Source organism: Pangasianodon hypophthalmus, chromosome 27 (assembly GCF_027358585.1).
Source record: "Pangasianodon hypophthalmus isolate fPanHyp1 chromosome 27, fPanHyp1.pri, whole genome shotgun sequence".
In the NCBI taxonomy this organism is placed as follows: Eukaryota; Metazoa; Chordata; class Actinopteri; order Siluriformes; family Pangasiidae; genus Pangasianodon; species Pangasianodon hypophthalmus.
The window spans coordinates 11820023-11840438 of NC_069736.1; the positions used below are offsets into that span (position 1 = coordinate 11820023).

The following is a 20416-nucleotide window of genomic DNA, read 5'->3' on the forward strand; positions in this document are numbered from 1 at the left end:
AACCAATTAAACCAATAAAACTGAAAATAATTATACTTAGTTAGCATTCAGGTTTATATGGTTAATAGTTGGATAATATGCAGAGAAATAATGATCAGATCACAATACTGACTTGCCTAATAATTGTGCACGCAGCGTATATAAGGATGCTGTTCATTGACTTTAGCTCTGCATTTAACGCTGTCAGCCCCACTAAACTGATGACCAAGCTCAATGACCTGGGCATCAGCACTTCCTAACCAATAGACCTCAGTCTGTTAGGCTGGGCAATCACATATCCTCTACCCTCATCCCAAACACAGGCATCCTACAGGGTTGTCCACTAAGTCTGCTGCTCTACTACCTGTTCACCCATGACTGTGTGCCTCTGCATAACTCCAACATTATCACGTATGAACAAGTTTATACCACGGTGGTACGTCACATCAGCAACAATCAGCTTCACTGGGGATCTGTCCTAATACTACAATTCTGGTTAGAAAGGAGCAACAGCTTCTTTACTTCCTGAAGAGACTGAAGAAAGTTCATCTGTCTCCCCAGATCTTAAAAAGTTTCCATTGCTGCACCATTGAGAGCATCCTGACCAAACATGTCACAGTGAGGTATTGCAGCTCCATGTTGTCTTGGGGGGAAAAAAATTCCTGCCTAACACCTCACTGGTGCCCAACTCCCAGCCATTGAACATCTTCACCACAGGAGATGTCTGCTTAGAGCATGCAACATTTATTAGGGACTCCACCCTTCCCAGTCACACATTGTTCAACCTCCTTCCATTCAGGAACATTCGCACCAGAACTAGCAGGCTCAGGGCCAGCTTGTTCCCCACAACCATTAACCTGTTGAACTCTACACTATACCATTAGGCCACTGATGTTTTACTGCCTGTAATTATACTGCAGTTCTATTCTATACTATATATTCTGTATTATCTCTACATAATTGAAATAGTGATCATATATATCCTAGGTTATCTTTATACATCTCTATATAATCTGTATCTATATATAATCTATATTATCCATGGATAATCTGGGTACTGTTGTATATACAATGTACATATCTCTTGCATGTTATATTTTTTATATATTGCAGTTTAATCACCATTCTAAATTAATATAATAATACAATAAACAATTGTAACCATAGTAACATACAGTTACAGTCACATACATTCTTGAAAAAAATCAAATTTAGATCCAAGTGTTTTATCAAACTACCGTCCCATTTCTAAATTACCTTTCTTATCTAAGGTCTTAGAAAAGGCCGTTTTAAATCAATTACATGCTTTTCTAGTTCAAAATGATATCTCTGAAAAGTTTCAATCTGGATTTAAAGCAAACCACAGCACAGAGACGGCCTTGCTCAAAGTAATAAATGACATTTTAACTTCAGTTGGCTCTGGTGACTCTGTGATTTTAATTTTACTAGATCTAAGTGCAGCATTCGATACTATTGATCACAATATCATTATTACTCGCTTACACTGAAAAAAATTTGGAGTAGGATTTACTTGAAAAAAGCTTGGAAACAATTTTCACTCAGAAAAGGCTAGTAAATTTACAAAAATTTGCCAAGTAAAAGCCTATCCATAATTATTAGTTAAGTTTACTTGGGAATTCCCAAGTATAGAAATTTTACTTAAGTAATGCTTATAAATATATTATGATTTATTGCATTTTTTTTTTTTTTTTTTACATAAGAGTCCTAGTTATCTTTTTTAGTTATCCTGAGTAACCTTTACTTTAAATATTATTTAAAACTGCTAAGAGCTAACTTTTAGAGAAAATTTTAAAGCGTCCAGCCCAAGAAAGATTTTCTGAAAGACTTCAAATGTGTTTCTCAGCTTTGGGGGATAGCTTAAGTTCAGGGAGTAAACGAAGCCCATGAGCAGAAGGGACGCATTTGTGAGATTCTTGCATCCCAACAGCACCTCAGTTCCCTCAATGACGATGATGACGTCAGCTATGTTGGCATCTTCCTCTCCTGCAGTGCTGCCCAGTACAACGATCTTCATTACATGATTGGTGAAGCTATCTTTAATCTTGTCTCTGCTGACATCCTGTCAAATACACAAATAAGAGCAAAGTGGTTACAATACTGTACAGTAAGTTGCATGTTCTCTTTAATTTTATGTGATAAGTGCCCCACACAGAGATTTGGTCTCACCATCATTAAATCTGTTATTACATGAAGAAAGAGGGAAAACATTAAGACAGACTAAATCCAGAAGAACTACCTGCAAGCTATAGTACTGTAAAAAGTTTTAGGCACTTGTGTAAAAATTCTGATTTAGGCTGTCTTAGTTTTATCTCTTTCTTCATATTATAATAGACAGACTCGATGGTGAGACCAAATCTTCTGTGGAGCACCATCTGTTGTCAGACTACCTGTGCATACAAAAATCTCACTGTATTATTACAAATAATTGCAAAATGAATCTTTAGGAATGTAAACTGATATTTCATATACTGACAAGCTACAGCACAAAGATATAAAAAGTAAAAACAATTTTTGGGGATGAAAACACTAATGTGCCTTAGACCTTTGCAGTACTGTACTATATTTGAAGTCAAAACAAAATTTGAATTTATCTATTAATGTACCTGGTAGGCTTCAGTGAGCTCCTCATAGGATTCTCCCAGGTAGGGAAGCAGGCAGCGAATCACAGCATCTCACTTATCTTCAACTTGCTGTTAAAAACAAAAGTAAATTGCAGTGAACATTAACACGGTACACTTCCATCTTACAACTGCATATCTATAAAGTCAGGAAGCAGCAGGATATCAGATGTGTCATTTACCTGGCTGAGTGAATCTTGCACACTTCTAATTTCTATGCCTGTATCCCCACCCTTCATTTTAAAGAAATCCAGGAGCTTTGGAGTGTAGAGGTCCAGTTTTTGCAGAAAGATTGGCTCCAGGGGAATTGTGGTTATCCTTCTGAACTCATTCTTGATCTAAGACAAAGAAAAATAAATGTAACACATTTAAGATTTAGTAGTCAAATAAACACTTTTTTTTTGCCAACCACACACGCGCACACGCACACACACAATCATGCTATAGTAATGAAATTAAAATATTTAATTGTTTTTAATGAATGAAATATGAGTTCCAAAAGTTATAAGTACATATTACCATCAAGCCACCAAAAGAAGAACTAAGGTTTACCTCAGATTCACAAAAAAGAGCTGGTCATCTCTCCATGAAATCTTTGACAGCAGGGCATTGAATAATGATTTCTAATCTTTGATAAGAGAAAGTCTTCTCCATTATCTCATCAATTACCTTTTTGTTGTTTTTCTTCTGAATTTCTTTAAGAAGATCAACTTTCACCTTCTCTAAAGTTTCCTCGGTTTCCCCAAATGGAAATGGGGGCAAGTAGTTTACTTCAGCCTTCCTGGGTCTTTTCATGCCTTTGGGGCAAGACTTTTCATTTGTGGACAGGAAAGCTGGGGTGATGGGTTCAGTTTGTACCACTTTTAATGTACATATTCCTGTACATCAAGTCAAGTCAAGTGGAGTTTATTGTCATTTCAGCCATATACAAGTACATAGTGAAACGAAACAACGTTTCTCCAGGACCAAGGTGCTACATAAGACAACACGGAACAACACAGAGCTACGGGGACTACATAAATTAAACATAAAGGGCAAACGTGCGGACGCACAAGACAGAACAAGACAGTACAATAACTACAACGCTGACCAGTACGCAGTTCTGTTTGAAAGTGGCCAAGTGACAGTAGTGCAAATAATACAGAGTTTGATATAAATAGCTGAAGTAATGTAAACATAATGGTATTGTATTATGTGTAAACATAATAGTAGCAGCAGCAGCATAAAACATGTGCATGGGTGCATGGAAGATGTTCAGTTGTGTGTGTGTGTCTGTATATATGTGTGTGTGTGTGTGTGTGTGTGTTCCTTCCTTCAGTCCAGTTCTAGGTATTGAGGAGTCTGATGGCATGAGGGAAGAAACTATTGCACAGTCTGGTTGTGAGGGCCCGAATGCTCCGGTACCGTTTACCAGACGGCAGGAGGGTGAAGAGTGCGTGAGAGGGGTGTGTGGGGTCATCCACAATGCTGGTGGCTTTGCGGATGCAGCGAGAGGTGTAAATGTCTGAGATGGAGGGAAGAGAGACCCCGATGATCTTCTCAGCTGTCCTCACTATCCGCTGCAGGGTCTTGCGATCTGAGATCATCATCTATTGAGCTCAAGGTGAAACTGGCCCCCAAAATCCATGTCTTCATACATCAAAGTAAAGCAGTCTGGAATATTAAAGGTCTCTTTGATAACACGTTTAAGGTCCTGAAGAGTACTGGGGATGCCTGAGGGCAGAACCAATTTGTGAATGTCATTCTCTTCAAAAACAATTCGGCAGCTTTGCTGGGGTACACATCGGCAAAAGAAAAAAAAAGCAATTAAAACAATTCATCCTAATTAAAAATTTGTTCACTATAGCATTAACTTCGATAATCATACACCTAAAAAGAGGGGCAAATATAGTGCTTTAAGGTAGTCAGTCGTGTACATGTACCATTGTGACATGTGGATACCTATGTTGCACCAAATCTTTTATCTCATCCTTTAGGACATCCACAGAGACTTGTGAAGTTGCTGTGACCGAAAGTGATGACTTGTACAAATTTGACTCATGGAGATACAATGCTATCATGAGCTGGTGTTTTTTTGCAAGGGATAGCAGTATGGTCTTGAAACAGCCTGTTTGTCTGACAGCTTTTTTGAAAAAGCCATGTTTAGCTTTGAATCTCATGGTCCACAAGGCTGCCAGAGGACCAAATTCCTGAATGAGTTCAGTGTAGTGCTCGAGAAAGTGGTGTTTGGGAAGAAGCTTTTCTTGAGGAAAAACTTCCAGAAATCTGTGTCGGTGCTCAGAAATCAAAGAGTCGAGGTAGCAAATGCTCTGTATGAACTGGGGCCATCACAAGTTCCACAATGTCTTTTAAGGTCATTAACATCTGCCACACTTCATCATCCTCAGGTACTTTCATGAGACCATCATGAGAGGCAACAGACGCAACAAACACCAATTTTCATGCGCATTGCCTCCTACAGATCTTTTTGTGGCAAAATGAGCAAGAATCATTTGTGGACGATTTGTTTGGTCACTCCACTTATAAGGGAACTGTCGAATGCAATTGTTGAGCTCCTCAAGAGAAAAATATTTCTTATTGATAAAGGCTTGAAATGACAATGCCAGTTCCACTGGAACAAGACCTTCAAGAAGGTCATGTAATACATGAAAGTGATGAAGTGTTTCAGACAGTGCACACTGTTTTTTCACACCATAGCAAGGAGTGGAAGTAGGACTTGACAAAACTGTCTCAACATGCAGAGTGTGCTGCTCTTTATCTCTCCTCAGAAAAAGTCCAGATCTTACTTCTGTGGTCTGAAACTGGGACCTGTCTGCAAGACAAAATTGGCAGACATGAGATCCCGTGAAGTTTTCAACGAATCCTCCCACAGAATGGGCTCCCAAGTTATCAGCAACCACGCTCACCACAGTGCCTTTCATGACTTTTCCTAGACTTGGAATAAAAATACCATCTTTTTCCAAGCTTTGAAGATCGGTTAACAGTGGCTCTAGTACTTTCTGAAATCCAAATCGCTTTGTGTCATCTGCCTTACAAAGAATGGCTAAATTAATAGATGCCAATGTTGATCGTGCATGTGCTGGAAAGTTTCCTAACACCCAGTAGACAGCGGTGACTTTGTGAATCTTGCGAGAAGTTCCCAAGGGATTGCATACTTCAAAGTCATCGAAGTACAGAATAAGACTTAATATCTTGACATCGCCTGCGAAAAATTTATTTTCATGAAAGTGAGATCCATCATGGAAGGACTGGTATTGTGATGCACATCCAGTGTTTTTTTGAGTGACTAGGTCCTTTTCTTCGATATTCTTCAAGACTTGCAACAAAGACTGGAGTATTGGAACATACTGGAATGTTCTGTTGTCTTTATTGTCCAGTATGTATTCTACTGGTTCAACAACTGAAAAATGTGTTTTCATAAATTCTCTCCTCTTATATGCAGTTGAAAAAGGTCCATCTTTCCCTAAAGCTGAACTGACAAGGTTTGATTCACACAGATTTTTCACCAAATGGTGGACTCAACAACAACATTCAAAACTGAGCAGATGCAGAGGAGGATATGAACTGAAGCTCATCTATGATTTGATCATTGCACCTGTTTGACACATTGAAATTACTTTCCAACTTGAGAAAAAGTTGACCAAACTTCTTCTTTATAACGTCAGACAAATTATCTTTTGCTTCAACCAAAGTTTCATCAAGTTCTGTGTCATCCTCAGAGACCTCTGAATCATTTTGCAAAACAGTGGGATTTGGGTATTTTTTTCAAGACTTCTGTTTTAAAATCTTCAAGGGAGTGTTTATTGTGTTTCCTGTGTTTATGGGTAGCAAAGGTTGAATAAATGCTTGTGCTGAAGCTACAGTTTTTGAATACACAAGTCACTACCTCGTACTCAAAATGAAAGCACCTCTGTTGGTTTGTCTGATTCTGTGTGGTGTCGGGATAAATGTAATCGTAGAGCATTAAATGTTTTAAATGAACAAGGGCAATCAGCATATCAGCATGACTGACAGCCAGAATTTCCGTGCTTGAGCCGTAAGTGTTTTAAAAGTTGAAGTCTTTTGTTTGACTCAAAGCTGCATTTTTTACACATCCACCTCATGCTGTGGCACCTGCAATAAACAAAAGATGTGCATGCCCACACACACACACACACACACATATATACAGTCAGGTCCATATATATTGGGACAGTGACACAGTTTTGGTAATTTTGCCTCTGTACACCACCACAGTGGATTTGAAATGAAGCAGTCAAGATGTGACTGAAGCGTAGACTTTCAGCTTTAATTCAAGGGGTTTAACAAAAATATTGCATTAACCGTTTAGGAATTACAGCCATTTTTTACAGAGTTCCTCCATTTTCACAGGCTCAAAAGTAATGGGACAAACTAATATAATCATAAATATTAGGATTATTTTTATTACTTGGAGGTAAATCCTTTGCAGTCAATGACTACCTGAAGTCTGGACCCCATGGACATCACCAAATGCTGAGTTTCCTCCCTTGAGATGATTTGCCAGGTCTTTACTGCAGCCATCTTCAGTTGTTGCTTGTTTGTGGGTCTTTCTGCCTTCAGATTTGTCTTCAGTAAGTGAAAAGCAGCTCAGTTGGGTTGAGGTCAGGTGACTGACTCGGCCATTTAAGAACATTTTATTTCCAAGCTCTTGGGCTGCTTTCACAGTATGTTTTGGGTTGTTATCCATCTGTACTGTGAAGCGCTGTCCTATCAGTTTTGCAGCATTTGACTGAATCTGATCAGAAAGTATAGCTCTATACACTTCAGAATTCATCCTGCTACTTCTATCAACAGTCACATTATCAATAAACCCCAGTGACCCAGTTTCATTGGCAGCCAAACACGCCCATGCCATAACACTGCCTCCACATGTTTGACGGATGATGTGGTATGCTTTGGATCATGAGCCCTTCCTTTCCTTCTCCATACTTTTCTCTTCCCATCATTCTGGTACAAGTTAATCTTGCATTAGAACTGGTCAGGCTTTTTTTAGAGGTTTTTTAGCAAAGTCTAATCTGGCCTTTGTGTTCTTGAGTGTTACCAGCGGTTTGCATCTTGAGGTAAACCGTCTGTATTTACATTCATGAAGGTGGCTTTTGATTGTAGACTTTGACAATGATAGGCCTACCTCCTCCAGAGTGTTCCTAACTTGGCTAGATGTTGTGAAGGGGTTGTTCTTCAATAAGAAAAGAATTCTGCAATCATCCACTTTAGTTGTTTTCTGTGGTCTCCCAGGCCTTTTGGTGTTGCTGAGCTCGCCAGTGCATTCCTTCTTTTTAAGAATGTACCATATTGTTGATTTGGCCCTCCTAAAGTTTCTGCTATCTCTCTGATAGGTCTGTTTTGGTTTCTCAGCCTAATGATGGCCTCCTTCACTTGCATCAACACCTCTTTGGACGGCATATTGAGAGTTCCCATGAACAGCTACCAAATGCAAATTCAACACTTGGAATCAGCTCCAGACCTTTTATCTCCTTAATTTATCATGATATAAGGAGGAAACAGGCCACAGCTGGCCATGAAACTGCTTATCAGTCAATTGTCCCATTACTTTTGAGCCTGTGAAAATGGAGGAACTCTGTAAAAAATGGCTGTAATTCCTAAACAGTTAATGCAATATTTTTGTTAAACCCCTTGAATTAAAGCTGAAAGTCTACATTTCAGTCACATCTTGACTGCTTCATTTCAAATCCACTGTGGTGGTGTACAGAGGCAAAATTACCAAAACTGTGTCACTGTCCCAATATTTATGGACCTGACTGTATAAACTAATTCAGAAGAAGTAAACAGCGCTGGTCCAGAAGAACTTCCAGTTTCAGTTTTTTTTTAACATTTGTAACTGAATTAAAATTTGACACAAATACCTTTAAGATTTAATTATGTAGTATTTAAAAAAAAAAAAAATGAAACCAGAAGTGCTGCTCATCCAGTGTTTACATCTTGCAAAGTTATATATATATATATATATATATATATATATATATATATATATATATATATATATATATATATATAGCATATGTGTGTGGTTGTATATGTGTTTATAATATATGTATGTATATCTAGAAATCTGTCATACTGCAAGGTTAATCAGTGTTGTATATGCTGTAAGAAGTATTGCCAACTTACCTTGCATGAGCTTGAATGGTGAGTGCAATCTGTGGAACATATATTAGAAATGTTAATGTCAGAAATAGATTTTTTACGAAATTTGAATAAATATACTGATCTTATTGATTTGAAATTTGACCAGTTAATTTATTTTGGAACAACTCCTTTAAATGTTTGCAAGTATAGATCATCTGGTAGAGTAAGGCTGCCTGAACACACAGTACTAATGTATCACTATTGTATAGGTTCAGTAGGGAGTATAATCTCTGTTTAACTTGATTAATATGCATCAAATGCTTATCGATTTTATCAATAAAACAAAGCAGTGTAGTTGATGTGGATTAATGGGGGATTAGCGGCTTTCTCCGTCACGTTTAGGCCTCGGTATCATCGGTTCGTAAATATGACTTCCGACGTCCAATTTCTAATAATTCAGATAGCATGTGAGGGCACAATTATTTATTCTCACAGATGAATAAACACACACCCTTGAATTATATTGCCATTTGTCGCGACGCGTCGCGCCGCTCGCATCCGGCAAAGTTCATTTTAAAGTTTACTGTACATTAAATTTCTCCGTAGATTACATGTAAAATTCAAGACAATTGTTTTCGACACAGACGCCGTTTGCTACTAACGGATGTTTGTGCAAATCGGTTCTTTAGCAAACTCAACTCTCTCAATTATATTAACAGTTAACGCGTTAAATCTTTAACCACCAGGGCCGCAGACGTAACTAAATTGACCAACAAACAAATATTTCATAACTTACCGTGTGAAAAACACATCAGTCTTCAAGAAAATTTTCCATTACCTTCCTCTGCGCGCCAACTTCGGAACCAAAAGAGCATGCGCCTAGATTGCCTGGCTTCGTGGAGTAAGATTTACTTGCGTTTGTCATTTTTTGCATTAGTTCATTAGATGACAAAACACTAAGTAAATATTACTTCGGCAGTTCCATTTGAATCTAGTTATGTATTTAAGCACAGTAAATGAAAACGAAACCTCAAGTAGCTTATTGAATTTTACGTGACATTTTTGAGTAAAAAGACAAAATAGGATTTGTTAGTAAAATATACTTAAATTATGCTATCTTTATTTACAAGTTCAAAAAATCACTTTTTACAGTGTAGAAAAAAAGACTGTGGGTATCCGAGGCATGGCTCTTGAGTGGTTCAGATCATTTCTTTCTAATAGAACCTTTTCAGTTAATATCAATCAATCTTATTCTAAATCTGTTCCATTGAATTGTGGTGCTCCCCAAGGTTCAATTCTTGGTCCAGTCTTGTTCTTACTGTATATGCTGCCCTTAGGTTCTATTTTTCATAGATGGAGCATGGAGTTTCTTTTCATTGTTTTGCTGACGATACTCAGGTGTATCTACCTTTACGGAAACAGGACAAGAGGTCAATTACATCTCTACTAAATTGTCTGCATGAAGTTAAATTATGGATGTCAGCAAATTTTTTAAATTTAAATGAAAGTAAGAGAGGTAATTTGGTTCAGAAACTCTGAGCCTCAAGTCCCCTCTGATTTGGGGAACTTGGCTCCTTTCTGAATCTTGGGGTTCAGTTTGATGTCTCTCTGAAATTTGATAAGCAGATCAACTCGGTGGTTAAGTCTTGTTTCTTTAATTTGAGATTACTAGCTAAGGTAAAACCTTTTCTGTCACCTAGCAATTTTGAAAAGCTTATTCATGCCTTTATTTCTGTAAGACTGGACTACTGTAATTCTCTGTATGCGGGAGTGAGCCATTCGCTGTTAACTCGCTTACAACTAGTGCAGAATGCTGCTGCTAGATTACTGATGGGTGTCCGTAAACACCAGCATATAACACCTATTTTAGCTACTTTACATTGGCTTCCAATTCACTACAGGGTCGATTTTAAATTACTTATTTTAGTATATAAAGTCTTATACATTCTGGCACCCTCTTATTTAACTGATCTTTTACATGTACACAAACCTCAAAGGAATCTAAGGTCATCAAACCAGATGATTTTAGAACTGAGTGGCGACCGGGCATTCTCAGTGGTGGCCCCGAAGTGTTGGAATAGATTGCCTTTATATCTTAGACTTTTACCTACATTGGGTTCTTTTAAAAGAAATTTGAAATTGTATTTATTAGAGTTAGCCTTTGGCTCAACACATTGAGCTAACAAAGTGGGTCTCGTTCTTTTCTATGGTGTTTGTTTTACTTGCTTATTTATTTATTACTCTCTTTCCTTCTGTGATGTTGGTCTCCTTTTTTTAGTTGTTATTGTACAGCACATTGGTCAACCTTGCATTGTTTTAACTGTGCTCTATAAATAAATAAAACAAACAAAACAAACAAACAGCATACAGTAGTGAAACTCACAGCTTCATTATTAGTAGAGATGCGGGACAGACACAGGTCCTTCACACGTGCACAATCTCTCTCTCTCTAATAACTATTTATTCTAATTCATCATTTAGAGCAGGCAGAATGCTAGATCTAACGACCTGTATATAAAATAACTAATGAAAGTTAACTGTTATTTTTATCCTTTCAGTCAAATCAATGACAGCTTCAGACAACATCAATGACAGCTTTAACTTGTCAATGCTGGCAAGTGACCATTGTATAAGAGGGATAATCCACTGCTAGGTGTGCATTACATTATTTTAATGCACTCCGTGGAGGCAGCCACCCTCCACTTTGCGTTGGGTGGTTCTTTGCCCCCACGTCATGCATTAAAATTATGTAATGCACACCTAACCATGGATTAACCCTTACATATGCATACAGTCGGGTCCATAAGTATTTGGACAGTGACACAATTTCTGTCATTTTGCCTCTGTATACCACCACAGTGGATCTTAAATGAAGCAATCAAGATGTGATTTATGTGTAGACTTTCAGCTTTAATTCAAGGGGTTTAACAAAAAATATTGCATTAACCTTTTATGGAATTACAGCCATTTTTTACATAGCCCCTCCATTTTCACAGGCTCAAAAGTAAATGGACAGTTGACTGATAAACAGTTTCATGGCCAGGCATGATCTATTTCCTCTCATTTCATAACAGATTAAGGAGATAAAAGGTCTGGAGTTGATTCCAAATGTTAAATTTGCATTTGGTAGCTGTTCGTGGGAACTCTCAAAATGTGCTCCAAAGAGGTGTTGATGCATGTGAAGAAGGCCATCATTAGGCTAAAAAAAAAATAAAACAGACCTACTAGAGAGACAGCAGAAATTTTAGGAGTGGCCAATCAACAATTTGGTACATTCTTAAAAGAAGGAATGCATTTGTGAGCTCAGCAACACCAAAAGGCCTGGAAGACCACGGAAGACAACTAAAGTGGATGATCGCAGGTGAAGAAAAACCCTTCCAAGAAAAAAAAAAAAAAATTATATAAAAAAAAAGCTTGCCCAGTTCTGGAACAAGATTAACTTGCAACAGAATGATGGGAAGAGAAGAGTATGGAGAAGGAAAGGAAGGGCTCATGTTCCAAAGCATATCACATCTTCTGTCATACATGGTGGAACAGTGTTATGGCATGGGCATGTTTGGCTGCCAATGGAACTGGGCCACTGGTGTTTATTGGTGATATAACTACTAATAGAAGTAGCAGGATGAATTCTGAAGCATATAGAGCTATAATTTTTTAAATCAGATTCAGTCACATGCTGCAAAACTAATAGGATGGCATGTCACTGTACAGATAGATAATGACCCAAAACATACCACAAAAGTAACCCAAGGGCTTCTTAAGGGAAAGAAATTAATTGTTCTTAAATTACCTCAACCCAATTGAGCATGCTTTTCATGTACTGAAGACAAAACTGAAGGCAGAAAGACCTACAAACAAGCAGCAACTGAAGGCGGCTGCAGTAAAGGCCTGGCAAAGCATCTCAAGGGAGTAACCTCAGCATTTGGTGATGTCCAAGGGTTCTAGATTTCAGGAAGTCGTTGACTACAAAGGACTTGCATCCAAGTATTAAAAATAATCCTAATATTTATGATTGTTAGTTTGTCCAATTACTTTTGAGCCTGTGAAAATGGAGAGACTCTGAAAAAATGGCTGTAATTCCTAAATGTTTAATGCAATATTTTTGTTAAACCTAAAATGCACTGTTAAAAATGCACTGTGTGTTCTGACGTCTTTCTATCACAGACAGCTTTAACTTTTCCAGCAGTTTGTGCAACTGTAGCTCTTCTGTGGGGTTGGATCAGATGGGTTAGCCTTCTTTGGACCACTTTTTGTAAATACAAACCACTGCATACCGGGAGAACCCCACAAGACCTGCCATGATGGAGATTGTCTCCATCACAACTTGAAGCTTGTTGAAGTTGCTAAGATCCTTATGCTTGCCCATTTTTCCTGCTTCCAACACATCAACATGTGAAGCAAGACCTGTCCAACTGAAGCAAGCCCAGATCATAACACTGCCTCCAGAGGCTTGTACAGTGGCCACTATGCATGATAGATGCATCGCTTCATGTGCTTCCCTTCTTACCCTGACACACCCATAACTAAGGAATAGGGTAAATCTGGACCTATCAAACCACATGACCTTTTTCCATTGCTTCAGAGTCCAATCTTTATGCTCCCTAGCAAATTGAAGCCTTTTCTCCTGATTAGTCTCATTAACAAGTGTTTTTTTTTTTTTTTTTTTATGGCCACCCACTGTTTAGTACCAATCCTGTGAGTTCTCATCACATTGTGTGGAAATGCTCTTAATTTCACTATTAAACTTAGACGTGAGTTCTACTGTCTATTTTTTACAATTTGACTTCACCAAGCATTTAAGTGATCTCTGATCATGGTCAGTCAGGATCTTTTTCCCACCAAATTTTTTCCATGAAGTTGGTGGTTCACCACTGTCCTTCCAGGTGTTAATAATGCATCGGACAGTTCTTAACCTAATTTCATTTATTTCAGCAATCTCCTTAGTTGTTTTCTTTGCTTGATGCAGGCCACTAATTTGACCCTTCTGAAACACAGTAACATCTTTTCAAAGAGCATGGGATATGTCTTCCAACAAAGTTGTTAAAGAAATGAGAAGCTACTAACTGCATCAGTTAGGGTTAAAAGAATTGTTATCAGCTGAAACACATTAATCACTATAGTAATTATCCAATCAACAGCTCTTAAGTATTTGCTGATTTAAATCCAAATTGTGACTTTTTTTTTGGCTGGGCAGTGTATTATCCTTGAACAAACAAATAAAGATTATGTGTGTATTAGTAGAACATATAATAGTAGAATAGTTATTACTAACGCCAGGGTAAATACAGTAAATTGCATTACTGTCGGCCTCTGGAGGGAACTCTGCAGGGAAGGAGGCCGCCCTGTCGGCCTCTGGAGGGAGCTCTGCAGGAGAGGCCACCCTGTTAGCCTCTGGTTGGAACTCGGCTGGAGAGTTTGCTTCCTCCTTGTCTCCAACCTTCCTCTCGTAGTAGCTGGTAAACGGCCGAATAGGTTTGGCTGTCAGAGTGGCCCCCTTAAAAAAATTTTAAGGTCAGGGTTGAACTCGGGACACCCAAGCACCTTAACTAAAAGCTCCAAAAACTGGGCTATGTTATTTGCCCACTGGTGGGCTGGCCTGGTGACCCGGGACAACATGAACCCCAGCCACTGCTTCTCTTCAGGCTTGGGGTCCTCCAGGCTTGCTGGATGTTGGGGTGAAGTATTCTGTCACGTAAAGTGCAGGCGAGTTGAGATGGATGCAAATGCAGTAAAGGCTTTATTGAAAAGAGGCAGGCAGGCAAATCCAAAACGACAGACAGAATCAAGATCAATAAACATGCCTGAGTCAGACGATCAGCAAACAGAACACTGGGAGAGGGCAGAACACAAAAACCTAAACGACGTCAAGAAACCAGGACAAACACAAAACAAAGGCGTGGTATGGCTCAGGTGGCAATACACTGAAACAATACTTCGCGCCAAGAGAATGAAACATGGGGGGTATAAATACACAGACTAATAAAAGGGGAAACATGGAACAGGTGAATGTGATCATGACATATAGGGAAACAACCAATGACATGACAAGGGAGGAGACAAGACAGGAACCAAACGAACATGTCAAAGTAAACACAGATGCACATGGCATTGAAAACAGGGGGCAATGAAAATAGGGGGAATACCTGACAGTCTCACTATTATTCTAAAATACGGTGTTATTCCTCTCTCCTCCTGCTGTGTTCTATAGCTCCACTCGTCCTCTCCTCACTCGTCTGATCTAAAGTTCTCTTGCTCACTGCCCTCTTCTTCTCTTTTTCCTCATGGCTGTCCCTGTATTTCTTCTTTTTTCCCATTTGATTCTGAAATACACTTCAACTATTATGCATTATGATGATAAAAACATTTCTATTAGTATAATGTACCAATTCATCAGTATATTAAAGATTTGGCATCAATTACAATTAATCTTGAATAAGATCATTCACCTAAAAACCCTCTTTAAATGATTGGCTGTCCCAGTTTAGCAGTTTCAGCCTGCAGACTCTCCGCTCACAGGATGTTTTTTGTTTTTCACGCCATTCTGTGTAAACTCTAGAGACTGTTGTGTGTGAAATTCCCTGGAGGTCAGCAGTTTCTGAAAGCCAGTCCAAACCAGTTATGTGAAGCTCTTGACCCGTAACTGCATGGTTTTACGCTTTGTGCTGCTGCCACATGATTAACTATTATTTGTTGTTTTTTGATGGTGTTGCTAAAACTGACTAAACATGTACAACCCCTAGAGGATGTTCACCCAGCTTTTTTACATTATAGCAAACAAACAAATCACAGATATGACACAAAAAAGGTTTTGTTCAATAGCTTAACATTCTGGTTTGTGAAATATACATAAAAAAAATTCAAGGACATTTTTTTTTAATTAATGGCATGTCTTTTTCCAAATCAAGTAGAGGAAAAAATTATGGAATCACTCAATGTTGAGGAAAAAATTATGGAATCAATTTTTAATTTCCATTTCTAAAACAAATACTGGGACAAGTCTAAAAATGCTAATAAGTCAGCAGTTAAAAGGGAGTGCTTACACACTTTAATGGGCTGTTGGACTTGGCTAATTGAAAGGAAACATGGCTCCAATGAGAGAGTTGTCAGTTGAAACAATGGAAAGGATTATAAAACTCCTTCAACAAGGAGTTTCAACATGGAGTGTGGTCAAAGAGGTTGGTTGCTCCCAGTCAGCTGTGTCTAAAATTTGTTGCAAGTATAAACTTAATGGGAAGGTTATGAAAGGTAGATATACAGGCAGACTAAGGAAGATGTCAAAGCATCAGGATAGAAAACTCAAAGCACTATGCCTTGAAAATAGAAAATGCACAACAAAACAAATGAAAAACAAATGGGCGGAAACAAGAGTCAATGTTTGTGACAGAACTGTAAGAAACCGGCTGAATGAAATGAGATTTACATATAGAAAAGCCAAAAGAAAACCAGCACTAACACCAAAACAGAAGAAAACAAGGTTACAGTGGGCTAAGGAGAAGCAATCATGGAGAGTGGATGATTGGATGAAAGTGAAATTCAGTGATGAATCATGAATCTGCATTGGCCAAGGAGATGATGCTGGAACTTTTGTCTGGTGCCGTTCTAACAAAACATATAAAGATGACTGCCTGAACCAATCAAATTTCCCAACTCATTTATGATATTGGGTTGCATGTCAGGTAAAAGACCAGGGGAGATGGCAGTCATTACCTCAGCAGTCAATGCACAGTTGTACAGTGAAATTTTGGACATTTTCTCATTCCATCCATAGAAAATAGGTTTGGTGATGATGAAATAATTTTTCAGGATGACAATGCATCTTGCCACAGAGCAAACAGTTTTAAAGCTTTTTTTCAGGAAAGGCATATCAACTAAATGACATGGCCAGCAAACAGTCCAGATCTCAATCCAATTGAAAATTTATGGTGGAAAAAAAACTGGTCCATGTTAAGGCTCCACCCTGCAAAGCTGATCTGTCAACTGCTATTCAAGAAAGTTGGAACCAGATTGATGGGGAATATTGTTTTTCATTAGTGAGGTCTATGCCTCAAAGAATAAAAGCCAGAGGAGGAGCAACAAAGTATTAACTGTGTTTTTTTTGTTGATGATTCCATAATTTTTTCCTCAACATTGAGTGATTCCATAATTTTTTCCTCTACTTGATTTGGAAAAAGACATGCCATTAATAAAAAAAAATGTCCTTGAATTTTTTTTATGTATATTTCACAAACCAGAATGTTAAGCTATTGAACAAAACCTTTTTTGTGTCATATCTGTGATTTGTTTGTTTGCTATAAAGTAAAATATCTGGGTGAACATCCTCTAAGTGTGGTGATTCCATAATTTTTGCCAGAGGTTGTATTATATACCGATCAGCCACAACATTAAGACCCCTTAGGTCCCCCTTGTACTGCTAAAACAGCTCTGACCCATCAAGGCATGGACTCTACAAGACCTCTGAAGGTGTGCTGTGGTATCTGGCACCAAGACATTAACAGCAGGTCCTTTAAGTCCTGTAAGTTGCAAAGTTTGGCCTCTATGGATTGGACTTGTTTGTCCAGTACATCCCACAGATGCTCAATCGGATTGAGACCTGGGGGCCAAGTCAACACCTTGAAATCTTTGTCATGTTCCTCAAACCATTCCTGAATAATTTTGCAGTGTGGCAGGGTTCATTATCCTGCTGAAAGAGGCCACTGCCTTAAGAGATTGCTGTCATCCCATAGTGCATCCTGGTTTCAGCACTTCACCTGTCAGTAGTTTTAATGTTAAGGCTGATCGGTGTATAGACGCTAAAGCAGCACCATGACACGGAATTAAACCATTTAATCGCTGTTCTAAATTATTGTGCCTAATTATAAAAATGTAAATGACCTTCAAGACAACACATAGTAATATTTAAAATTTTGTTAATACAAGTTCTAAAGGAACAATATTTTATTCCATTTGGGATGACTGTGCGCCTGACCTAGTGGGTAAATTGTTAAGTACATGACCAGTATATCGGAAGAAAAATAATATTTTTCTCTCAACAACCACAAAGATCTCAATATGTTTCTTTGGGGGTCATACATACAATACATATGGATAAAACAGTGTTATTGGATTTTTCAAGGTGTAATTGTCAGAAATGTACTGGCAAAGTAACCTGAGTATGTGCCAGGATCAAACCATAGACATACAGTTATAGCTAGAGCACCCACAGTGCCTTTTTATCTCAGTTATGTTTAAGGTGGTTTGGCTACAACCCACTAATTAATGTGTTTCTTTTTACTTTCTGATACATAGCAAGACACCATAAATCAATCACTTGCACACTTTCAGCATGATATTGATTGAAAAAAACTTTAGGATTTCACAACAGCTTGTGTGGAGGCATCGAATGAGGTAAATACATGGAAGGATCATGTTAAAATAACAGAAAACCATCATTACCATTGCGAAAGAGAAGGTTAAGTATATACACAAGAAATAAAACAAGCAACCTTGTCAAAAATATTATGTTTATTGTGTTTGTATATAATAAAGTACTGTAAGTAATATGTTTCTACACTATACAACAAATCTGTGTGGTTCACACTTTGATTTGCAAGTCTCCTTATATCTCAATGACACGTTTAAGTAAGTGCTCTGAAGTAGCATGAAGTTTACTGTTGTGTTCATATGGCCAATAATAACACATGTAAACTACAAATGTGAAATATTGTCTTCTGTTATTCATATATGAATGAAAATACATCAGAATTTCAGGAATACCAAAATAGAATCCAGAAATATGATTGAGCAAGCAGGTATGTAGAACAACTCAAGGACACAACTATCAGAAGATATAGCAGCTCACTAGTAATGTTTCCGATGCTCCGCTACCTGAAAAACAGAAAAGAGGTAAAGATGCCATTTAAATAACCTAAAGTGACCACTACAAACACAATAAATACTGATGTCTGAATAATGCCTGAATCAGCTGCCAAGCTTTATTACTTTTATATCTATTTGAGTCCAAAATCAATTGTTCTGTTAGTCATGTGTCTATGGAATGTCTAAAGGCCTGCAGAAAGTGTAGTCAGGAGCCTAAGTGTTCACTACATTGAAATAAATGTTTTGCCAGTTTGCCAGCAAGTAATTAAATCTGAAAACCCTGTACACATCCATCAGTGAAGTTTAAAAGTTCAAACAGGGAGTTTGGCAAAGTCAGATGACAAGACACAAGCTTAATAAAGGTGAAGAATGTGTAAAGGACATTAGACACTGGATGCTTATTAACTCTCTTTTACTTAGTTCTGACAAGACAGAAGTACTTGTACTAGGACCACATGCAGCTAGAAGTAAGCTTTCTGATTACATAATAACTCTGGACGGCCTTTCTGTTTCATCATGTGCAGCATTATATGACCTTGGTGTGATTATTGACTCCAGTGTTTCATTTGAAGCTCATGTAGATAATATTACTTATTTCATCTCAGAAATATTGCTAAGATAAAAAATATAATGTTACTACACAATGCAGAAAAATTAGTTCATGCTTTTGATACCTCTAGGTTGGATTATAGTAATGCCTTGCTGTCTGGATGTTCCAGTAGGTGCATAAACAAGCTCCAGTTAGTCCAGAATGCAGCAGCCAGAGTCTCAATCCCAATCAAATTTTGTATTGATTAGTAATATTTTATATTGAGCTATAAAGCACTGAATGGTCTCACGCCTCAGTAACTGAATGAACTTTTGGTCTTTTATGATCCGCCATACATAGAGGCATAGAGTGTTGTGGTGAACTGGGATGTTTGGATGCTGTTGCCCCCCCAATTTCGTGCGTTCACTCAGGTTTGTTGATGGTAGAGTGGCTGGCCGCTTTATGTCCCAGGGTGCCCTCATGTATATCTTAGCTTCTGGCTCTCCCTTTTAGTCTTTCCGGAGTCCCTGCTTGCACTCTGCACGCAAAGTACATTGTCCTTAACCATTACATAGCTTACCTAAAAATTGCTCTCTCTCTCTTTCGAGCTACGCGTGCTACTCCTGAGATACCAGTGACCCTGACCCATTCTGCACTCTGGACCTGCTTGCTCCATCCTGATGCCCTACTTCTGGCTGGAGTTCTCATAGGTTGGAGATCACTCGCTGCTGCTGGGGGTAGCCACACATGGACAGCCTGAAGATCATTGGGATTGCCGCGTGGGGGCCGTGGAGATTGCTTGAGGACCTCACGTGGGGAGTTGTAATGTGATGGATGGGACTGCGATTGCTTCGGTGGCTTTGGGGCTGTGGGTGCCACGAGCAGTTTTGCACTCGGGTCTCCATCATTAGACAGTGGATAGGTTCAGCAAACAAGACTTCATGTGAAAACTGTAATGAATTTACTGGTTGCACAGTTACACTATTTGTCCATGTAGTACACAGTTATAGAAGGGATTTATTTATAATTGCACTATCTGTTACAACCCAGTTGGGGATGGGTTCCCTTTTGAATCTGGTTCCTTTCAAGGTTTCTTCCTCATATGATCTCAGGGAGTTTTTCCTTGCCACCACCTGGCATGCCTCTGGCTTGCGCATTAGGGATAAATTCACATATTTACAATTTATTTTGATTTAAGTTCATTTGTATGTATTTATTTCTGTAAAGCTGCTTTGTGACAATGTCTGTTGTTAAAAGCGCTATACAAATAAAATTGAATTAAATTGAATTTGTCTGCAGATAAAGG

The 20416-nt window shown here is 38.3% G+C and overlaps 1 protein-coding gene across 2 annotated transcripts; it reads right to left on the reverse strand.

Moving 5' to 3' along the window:
- Window positions 1–659: 659 nt before the first annotated feature.
- On the reverse strand, window positions 660–9633 carry LOC113531030 (uncharacterized). Of its 2 annotated transcripts, none has more exons than XR_003403212.3 (5): window positions 9523–9633; window positions 8769–8797; window positions 2801–2956; window positions 2604–2690; window positions 660–2059 (listed from the first exon to the last, which is right to left on the reverse strand). XR_003403212.3 is itself a non-coding variant. In XM_026921484.3 (5 exons), exon 3 carries the CDS (start codon window positions 6035–6037, stop codon window positions 5012–5014), a length of 1026 nt encoding a protein of 341 aa, XP_026777285.1. In that variant the 5' UTR covers window positions 6038–6731; window positions 8769–8797; window positions 9523–9605; the 3' UTR covers window positions 660–2059; window positions 2604–2690; window positions 2801–5011. The 2 variants fall into 2 exon arrangements, 1 of the variants encoding a protein (XP_026777285.1); XM_026921484.3 differs by having other exon boundaries at window positions 2801–6731; window positions 9523–9605.
- Window positions 9634–20416: the final 10783 nt, after the last annotated feature.